General features: G+C 51.5%; 1 protein-coding gene across 3 annotated transcripts in view; it reads right to left on the bottom strand.

The window, feature by feature from the left end:
• Positions 1-9,348, bottom strand: part of LOC137779208 (nuclear receptor coactivator 2-like) — a 32,361-nt gene that overhangs the window by 1,905 nt on the left and 21,108 nt on the right. For 2 of the 3 annotated variants that reach the window (XM_068566791.1, XM_068566798.1), the window contains exons 10-19: positions 6,619-7,849; positions 4,781-5,006; positions 3,958-4,140; positions 3,636-3,800; positions 3,442-3,556; positions 3,135-3,297; positions 2,247-2,561; positions 1,625-1,702; positions 968-1,364; positions 20-239 (exon numbers count right to left, since the gene is read on the bottom strand). In XM_068566791.1, coding sequence (XP_068422892.1) covers positions 20-239; positions 968-1,364; positions 1,625-1,702; positions 2,247-2,561; positions 3,135-3,297; positions 3,442-3,556; positions 3,636-3,800; positions 3,958-4,140; positions 4,781-5,006; positions 6,619-7,849 — 3,093 coding nt within the window. The remainder of the gene's footprint in view (positions 1-19; positions 240-967; positions 1,365-1,624; positions 1,703-2,246; positions 2,562-3,134; positions 3,298-3,441; positions 3,557-3,635; positions 3,801-3,957; positions 4,141-4,780; positions 5,007-6,618; positions 7,850-9,348) is intronic. The other variant, XM_068566806.1, reaches the window with a different exon arrangement.

Genomic DNA, 9,348 nt, shown 5'->3' with positions numbered 1-9,348 from the left:
CAATTACGGCCCGCTGTACCTGCCGCCGGCGGAGACGTTGCCAGGTTGCTGCGGCCACCCGGCGCTCGCTTGGTAGGCCGGCGCGCCCCTCTGGGCCGGACCCGGGGGCGGGGCTTGGTTCTGGTGCAGCAGGGGGCTCTGACCCGGACACATCCTGGGGGACAGCAGGGGGCTCTGTGGGGTCGCGGCCCCGCACGGGAAGCCCGACACGGGGTCCTGATGCTGCTGCTGCTGCATTCCTGCAGAGGAAGAAGACTTTAACTTCAAGATCCTTCACAAAAAGACACAACCAGACTCACGGGAACAGACATGTCACACGAGAGGAGGAGTTCACAACAACTCAACTAATAAAAGACACTTTGGGTTCAACAGACACACAGCTGTTGAACCCTCTGGGGTCTAAGGTCATTTTCTCCATTTTACATAATTTCTTAAATTCACCTTTTTTACAGGCTCTCCCATACGTGATACATACATGTGTGTTACATCAAAAATTGCAGAACAATCTCAGCTCTTTATACAATGAGGCACCATTGTCCTCAGGCAGAAGTGTAAAGTCATAATTTGGCCCTAAAGATGAAAAATGAAATCTTGATTTTGGAAATTTCTGTGAACGAACATGTAAATAAATGTCTAAAACTCAATTCAGTAGAAACATCGTCTGTCACAACTTTCATCAAATGCTAAAAGAAACTAAATAAAAACCCGCCTGTCGTCTCCTGATTGGTTTGTGAACGTGTTATAATCACACGGAGGATTAGAGTGTGAGAGTGAGTGGAAAACCCCCAGAACACACACACACACACACACACACACACACACACACACACACACACACACACACAGACACACAGACACACACTAATCCAGCCGTCATCGTGCTGTATCCAATCAGCCTCAAAGAGGACCAGCGCTCTGACCGCGTGAGGACCTTTGACCGTTGAGGAGCGGCGCTCGCATCGTGTACCTGAGCTGCTGAACTGGTAGGCGCCGTACTGCCCGCCTACGTTTCCCACAATGCCCTGGTGACGGCCGGGGGACAGCGGGGAGGAGAAGGGGCTGGGGGAGCCGGGGTGAGGCGGCGGGGGAGGGGAGGGCAGGCCGGTACCGTAGCTGGAGGCCGGGTAGGGGAACTGCTGCGGGTCGCCCGGCGGCAGCCGCGGGTTGGTGCCGCCCACGGGCATCATGGGCGCGGGGGCGGCACCCCCGCTGGGCACGCCCATGCCCTGCGCGCGCATCATCATGGCACGCTGCTGCTGCTGCTGCTGCTGCTGCTGCTGCTGCTGCTGCTGCTGGCGCTGGCGGAGGTGGTTGCTGAGGTACTCGCGCTGACGCTGGGCCAGCATCTGGGCGTTGAGGGTTCCCTGCAGAGAGATGATAATAATAATAAAATAATAAATAAATAGTAAGGTGACAGGTACGTTAGCTGCAAGCTAATGCTGCTAAAGACAAAATGTGCCCAATTTTTAAACATATTTTATGACTTAATTTTGTATGCTATACTGAGTTCACACTATTTCTCAACTTACTTTATATATATATATATATATATATATATATATATATATATATATATATATATATATATATATATATATATATACACACACACACACACACACACCTGGGTTGGTACATTAGCCCTTAGAGGTAGGTTCATGTTGGACACTCCACTCATCTGGTTCCCCATTGGCTGACGGTTCTATGTGGGCGGGACATAGAAATTTATTTAATCTTAATGGAAGATTACAGTACACGACAACAACGACAACTCAAGAGAGAAGACAAATACACTTTGTCTCAAAACATCTCAGTTTATGAACGTTGGGAACAAAATGATTAATATTGTCCCTGGAGTCTCCACCAGGTGGCAGTATACCATCATCTCTAAATATATAGACCAAGATGTCCTAACACATCAGACTGTAAAACTGTGTTTGTGTGTGTGTGTGTGTGTGTGTGTGTGTGTGTGTGTGTGTGTGTGTGTGTGTGTGTGTGTGTGTGTGTGTGTGTGTGTGTGTGTGTGTGGCTGATGGAGGCAAAACGCTGCAGTACATTCGCTCCGGCATGTTTTACGTGAAATATGAGTATATTTATATATATATATTTATATATATATATAAAATATAACATCGTAAATACATAAAGATATATACATATAATCATCGTTGAAGAAAAGACAGAAACTCAAACCAACAAACTGAAAACAAACTAGAAGTAGAAGGTTTGAATCCCGTCTGACCCACCAGTTGGGCCTGCAGCCGGTGCTGCAGCTGCAGCCTCAGGTTGTTGGGCTGCGGCGGGCCTCCTGGACTGGGCCCCGCCGGCCGCACCCCGACGGGCCGGGGCCCCGCGCCGCCCGGCACCCTCATCATGGCGGGGTACCCGGCGGGCGCCGCCCTCTGCTGCCCCATGTGGCCGCTCGCGGGCGGGCCGTGGAAGCCGCCGTCCGGAGGAGCGCCGCCGTAGGCCGGCGGGGCGCCGTAGTGGTTGCCGTACAGGAAGTGCTTCATGCTGGCCGCCGGGCCCGAGGACCCGAGGTACTGGTCCGACATGGAGCCCTGCAGGGGGAGGACGGGGTGAGAGGACACACTGCGCTCCATCGCCTCACAAACACTGAAGACGCACAACGACATACATGTGTGTCTGTGTCCTTGTTCCTATGTGTGTGTGAGTGTGTGTGTGTGTGTGAGTGTGTGTGTGCACGCGTGTGTCTGTGTCCTTGTGCCTATTTGTGTGTGTGTGTGTGTGTGTGCACGCGTGTGTCTGTGTCCTTGTGCCTATGTGTGTGTGTGTGTGCATGTATATTAGTGCGTGTATCTGTGTTTGTGTGTGTGTATCTGTGCGTGTGTGTATATGTGTGCGTATGTGTCTGTGTGTGTGTGATTATCATGAAATAGGCACTAAAACCCCCAGGTGTGTGTGTGTGTGTGTGTGTCTGTGTCTGTGTGTGTGTGTGTGTGTGTGTGTGTGTGTGTGTGTGTGTGTATATGTGTGCGTACGTGTCTGTGTGTGTGTGATTATCATGAAATAGGCACTAAAACCCCCAGGTGTGTGTGTGTGTGTGTGTGTGTGTGTGTGTGTGTGTGTGTGTGTGTGTGTGTGTGTGTGTGTGTGTGTGTGTGTGTGTTCACCTGTCCGGCCAGCGTGGGGATCCCCAGCATCTTGTCGATCTCCTCCAGGCCCTCGTAGTCCTTCAGCACTGAGCACAGCTGGCTCAGCAGGGCCCCTTCGTCCGGCGGGCCCTCGGGCGCCGCGCCGCAGCAGCGCAGCCCGTCCTCCTGCGGGCCGCCGTACCTGCAGGTACCCGGTGTTTAACTGTCTGTGTGTGTGTCTGTGTGTGTGTATTTAACTGGTCGCACCTGAACTCTGTTCACCTTTTTTTTTTTTTAATATTGTCATTATTGTTTGGGGCCTTTGGGGGCGGAGCGAATGACGCACCTGCTTTGGTTGCCGTAGTGATCCACAGCCATCATCATCATCCGGTTTGGCCACGGCGCCGTCTGATTGGGCGGAGCCTGTTGCTGAGTGTAGGCGTGGCTTCCCATCTCCATCTCTGAAAAAGAAAAGCGGCTCATAAAATGTGTTTTTGTGGAGTCGGTCCGTTTGTGCGACTTCCTGCTTCCTGCTCTCACCGTTGCTCATCATCTGCATGCCGGCCACGGCTCTGGCGCCGGGCGGGCCTCTGGCGTGCCAGGGGCTCCGGCCCGCCGGCATCGGGCCCACGGCGGCCCCCATCGGGCCCTGGGGCCCCCAGCCCTGCTGCATGGGGCCCCGCATAGACCCGGTGCCCAGCATGCCTGAAGAGCGACGACACATTTAGACATTACAACCATGAACAACCAAGACCGTGTGTGTGTGTGTGTGTGTGTGTGTGTGTGTGTGTGTGTGTGTGTGTGTGTGTGTGTGTGTGTGTGTGTGTGTGTGTGTGTGATACCATTTCTCCCCCCGCCTCACCTGGATTGGCCATCGCGGCCTGGTTGGCCATGGCTGCGTGGTTTCCCAGCATGCCTTGCTGCTGCTGCAGTAAGGAGTACGGCCCGTTGGTCCGGTGCTGCGAGGGGAACGGCCGGCCGGCGCCGTCCAGAGAGGCCGTCCTGACGGGAGGAGCACCGCGACCCGGCCTGGCACCGCTGAAGCCTGCAAGGACACACACACACACACACACACACACACACACACACACACACACACACAGGTTGTCGTTTTGTGTCTATTTGAATTGGTTTTGTGTCTTTTTGTAGTTATTTTGCATCTTTTTGTAGTCGTTTTGTGTCCATTTGTTGTTGTTTTGTGTCTCTTTGACTTGTTTTTGTGTCTTCTTGTAGTCATTTTGTAGTCGTTTTGTGTCTCTTTTTGTAGTCGTTTTGTGTCTCTTTGACTTGGTTTTGTGTCTCTTTGACTTGGTTTTGTAGTCGTTTTGTGTCACTTTGTGGTTGTTTTGTGTCACTTTGTGGTCGTTTTGTGTCACTTTGTGGTCGTTTTGTGTCACTTTGTGGTCGTTTTGTGTCACTTTGTGGTCGTTTTGTGTCAATTTGTGGTCGTTTTGTGTCTCTTTGAATAGTTTTTGTGTCTTCTTGTAGTCATTTTGTGTCTTTTTGTGGTCGTTTTGTGTCACTTTGTGCTTGTTTTGTATCTCTTTGTGGTCATTTTGTGTCTCTTTGAATAGTTTTTATGTCTCTTGTGGTCATTTTGTGTCTCTTTGTGGTCGTTTTGTGTCTCTGTGTAGTTGTACTGTACATATAAATACATACACAACACCGACACACTGCTGCAGTACCTGCGGGGCTGATGGGGGGGAAGGCTCTGTGCTGGTTCGGGCCGCCGTCCGTCATCTGCAGGATGTCACTGATGATGCTCTGTTTGTCCACAGAGGATCTGGCCGCCGCAGAGGAAGAGGGCGACGAAGAGGAGGCCGGTCGCTGGCCGGCGAACAGCTGCTGCTGCTGCTGCTGCTGCTGGACGTCGCTCTGCAGGTCCTCCAGCAAGTCCTCCAGCTCGCTGGTCTGAGAGCAGGAGGGGGGGTCAGAAGATGTTCTGGTGAACCTGCATGATGTCATCTGGTTTCACCGATGAGGAGCTTCAAGGAGAACTCTAAAGAACCAGAACATCTTCTCTCTGATGGTCTGTTTACTGGTAGAGGTCTACAGAGGACCAGGACTACACTGAGACTATAGAGGACCAGGACTACACTGAGACTATAGAGGACCAGGACTACACTGAGACTATAGAGGACCAGGACTACACTGAGACTAGAGAGGACCAGGACTACACTGAGACTATAGAGGACCAGGACTACACTGAGACTAGAGAGGACCAGGACTACACTGAGACTAGAGAGGACCAGGACTACACTGAGACTAGAGAGGACCAGGACTACACTGAGACTAGAGAGGACCAGGACTACACTGAGACTAGAGAGGACCAGGACTACACTGAGACTATAGAGGACCAGGACTGCACTGAGACTATAGAGGACCAGGACTGCACTGAGACTATAGAGGACCAGGACTGCACTGAGACTATAGAGGACCAGGACTACACTGAGGGACTTTCTTGAAGGAAAGACTTGATCAAGGCTCTCGTACATGCAGAGGAAGCTTTCAGTTCAGGTGTGCCAACATAAAGAAAACTCTTTATTACACGTTAAAAAAGGTTTAAAATAATAATTTGTCTCCCTGTAAAAGTTAATATCATAAAACAAAACATGTAGAACACAGTGTGAAGGATCAGAAGCAAAACTACACCAAAGAAAACAAGAAATCTGACACTCAAACTCCCCCACCTCAGTATTACAGAGTTATTTAACCGCCACACACACACACACACACACACGCACACACACACACACACACACAAGCGCGTTGTTTCCTGCGGCCGTTTGGCTTGATGAATAGAGGAGGAGCTAAAAATAAACTGCCAGCACTAATGAGGTCATGTGTGATGTACAGTAAGACACACAGTCACTGCTCTGTTTAGCCTGGTTACACACACACACACACGCACACACGCACACACACACACGCACACACACACACACACACACACACACACACACACACACCAAGGGCGTACTTTCAAATGGACCCGTTGATTTCTCTTTGTTCCTGCAGCATATCCACAGCTGCCACACGTTACTGGTGCTACCTTTAAACGTCTCACTGGGATTTTCCCACCAACACCGTGCAGACCATCGCTCCCAGTGGACGCTCGACTTTCTGCTTTTTTGTGTCCTGAAATATCCCGTCGACCTCCGATTGGGAGAGAACACAGTCCCGCTCGGGCTCAACAAAGCGTCACCTTCTTCTCCAAACTCTACACAAAACAAAAAAAAAAAAGCCAAAACAATGGCCGCCTCCCCACACCGGAGGCCCAGCAGGAGGACGTCCAAGACTTCTGAGCCTCGGGGGCCGTCCTCCTCCGGCATCCTTTCCTGGAAACCAACCCCAACTGTGCCAATCTGGTCCGGCTACTAGTTCGACGCCAAGAGCGCGACACATTTCCCTTTTTCCCGTGGGGTTTGTACACACAAAAGTACAACAAGCACAAAGGACACACATACGTGTGCCGCGTTCACACCAAAAGCTCTTTTGGCGTGATGCAACGAGCCGCACTGACCTGGTCCGCCACGCCGAAGTCGGCCTCCCGCGCCTCCGTCTTGACGCCGGCCGGCTGGGGTCCGTCGGCGGGCTCCATCTTGATGGCTTTGTCCAGGATGCCGTTGTCGTCCCGGTCCAGCAGATAGCGCAGCAGCGCGTTGTCCTTCTTCTTGGGGCTCCCCGGCTCCTGCTTCGGGCAGAGCTCCCCCAGGGCGGCGGCGGCGGCGGCGGCGGCGGCGGCGGCGGCGGCGGCGTCCCCTGAGGCCGACTCCGGGCCGCCCGGGTCTTTCCCGGTGGCCTCCGCGGTCAGCTTGGCCAGCTCCACGGGCGAGGCGCTGTTCTGCAGCAACCTGTGGAGGATTTTGTGTTTCTCCTTGAGCGAGGTGGAGTGGTTGTTGAGCCCCCCGGCGCCGCCCGCGAGGCCGAGCTGGTCCTTGCAGTTCTGGTCGTCGCCCGGCGGCGGGGGCGACGAGCAAGCATCCGGGGACCCCGACTTGGTGGTGAGGAGCTGCAGCAGCTTCGTGTGCCCCTTCGTGTTCAGAAGGGGATTCGGGGCGTCTCCCAGGTCCCCTGAGCTTTCGTTCCCGTCGAAGCCGTCGCCGTCGCCGTCTTTCTCCGGCTCGCCGTCCTGGTTTGGGGACGGAGAGTCTCGCTGGTCCCCAAAGGTTCCCAACAACTCGGCCTCTAAGCCGGGATCGTTCTTGGATTGCTGGCTCCCAGTGCTGCGAAGAGGGCTCTGAAGGCCAAACGTCTTTCTGTCGGGTGACTCTGGACGCTGCCCCTCGGCGAGTCCCTGGGAAACCCTGTGGCCCTGGCTGAGGGCCTGCAACGCACTAAGGGAGTTGAACCCTTGGCCGTTTCCCGTGCTGCTGCATACCGACGCTGGCGAGTGGAGTCCGGCTGCGGGGGAGAAAGAGCCAGGGGGATGTTGCAGGTGGGGGCTACTACAGCTGCTGCTGCTGCTCGCCGCCATGCTGGGGCTCTGGCGATGCCGAGGAGACAAAATGGCGCCCTGGGCCCCCGACGTGACGCTGGGGCTTCCCTGGGCCGAAGGGCTGCCCAGCTTGAGCCCCTGAGGCGTGGGCGCCCGACCCGGTGCGGCGACGAAACCACGTCCGGGGGCGCCGGAGGTGTTGCTGGTGACGCTGGCATCGGGGGAAGGGGAGGGGCCGCTCGCACTGGTTGGGGTCATTGGTTTGGTCGAGCTCTGGCAGCCCGACACGTCCACAGCAACGCCGCTCGTGTTCTCCCTGGAACGGAAAGAAAGCAGATACAAGAATCAGACCCGATGCATTCTCTCTCCTGACCACCAGGGGGCGACTCCTCTGGTTGTATAGAAGTCTATGCTTCATGTGTTAAAGCTGAATTCTCTCTCCTGACCACCAGGGGCCGACTCCTCTGGTTGTATAGAAGTCTATGCTTCTTGTGTTAAAGCTGCATTCTCTCTCCTGACCACCAGGGGGCGACTCCTCTGGTTGTATAGAAGTCTATGCTTCATGTGTTAAAGCTGCATTCTCTTTCCTGACCACCAGGGGGCGACTCCTCTGGTTGTATAGAAGTCTATATAAGTGACTCTACTTCTCTCTTGATGTATTCCCTCAGTAAACATTGTAAACATGAGTTTATGTCTCAATCTCTAGTTTCAAGTCTTCTTCTATACAGCATGATGTTCATTTACTACATTATGGTCTGTTAGAAAAGCAGGGCATGTTTTTTTCGGGCGGGGCGTACTGTGATTGACAGGTCACTGCCTCTACCATATTTTTTATATATATATATATATATATATATATATATATATATATATATATATATATATATATATATATATATATATATATATATATATGGTGTGTACAGCGTGGGTGAAGTGCACCCTGGAAGAGGGTGCGTAACACACTGTGTATACACAACTGTAAAAACACAGTGGTGAAACAGAAAGAGAGGACAAACACACAAAGCTCTCATTGTGACGACAGCCAGAGCGATAATTTTCAATGTGAAACTTGTGGAAGTTAAAAAAAAAAAAAAGGCCAAGTGCTCGCCATTGATGCCCCGAAGCTCCGGGGCAACAAGCGCCGCCATTGTTTTCCTGACCGCCGTCCAATCGCTGACTCCGAATGGTCACACTAAAGGCCGGGCGCAGTCACTTGCAGCGGTGGTGTGTGTGTGTGTGTGTGTGTGTGTGTGTGTGTGTGTGTTGTGTACTGGCTGGTAGCGCTGGTGTCAGTTAGCTCTGGACGTATAGCGGCGTTCTGAATGAGAGGCTCTTTGTTCTTCACCCCTTTTGTCCAAATCGAGAGGAGACCGTGAACACGCAGAGAGAACATGTGATGGAGAAACATGTGACGTAGAAACATGTGATGGAGAAACACATGGACGGGATGTAGATGTGCATCGAATGAATAACTGAGGTTTTGTTTCAAAACTGTGAAAATAATAATAATGTTATCTGGAAACTTTTCTGTCCAACTTCTACAAAGCAAAGCAGCTGAACTACGAGACACTTTCATTGGTTTAGAACAACCATCAAGGTATTTAAACCTGGTTTCCTTCATATGAAATATATACACAGTACATATAAATAAAAATAAAAAATAAAAAAATATATATAATAAATAATATATAAATGTACATATATTAATAAATATATATACATTTACACACACACACACACACACATATATATATATATATATATATATATATATATATAATATATATAATAATACATATATATATATAATAT

Source organism: Clinocottus analis, unplaced genomic scaffold, assembly GCF_023055335.1.
Source record: "Clinocottus analis isolate CAN_PGR_092001 unplaced genomic scaffold, fCliAna1.0.p SCAF_11, whole genome shotgun sequence".
Taxonomy (NCBI): domain Eukaryota; kingdom Metazoa; phylum Chordata; class Actinopteri; order Perciformes; family Cottidae; genus Clinocottus; species Clinocottus analis.
Note: the sequence above shows the minus strand (reverse complement) of the source record. Positions and strands in the feature narration are given on the sequence as shown.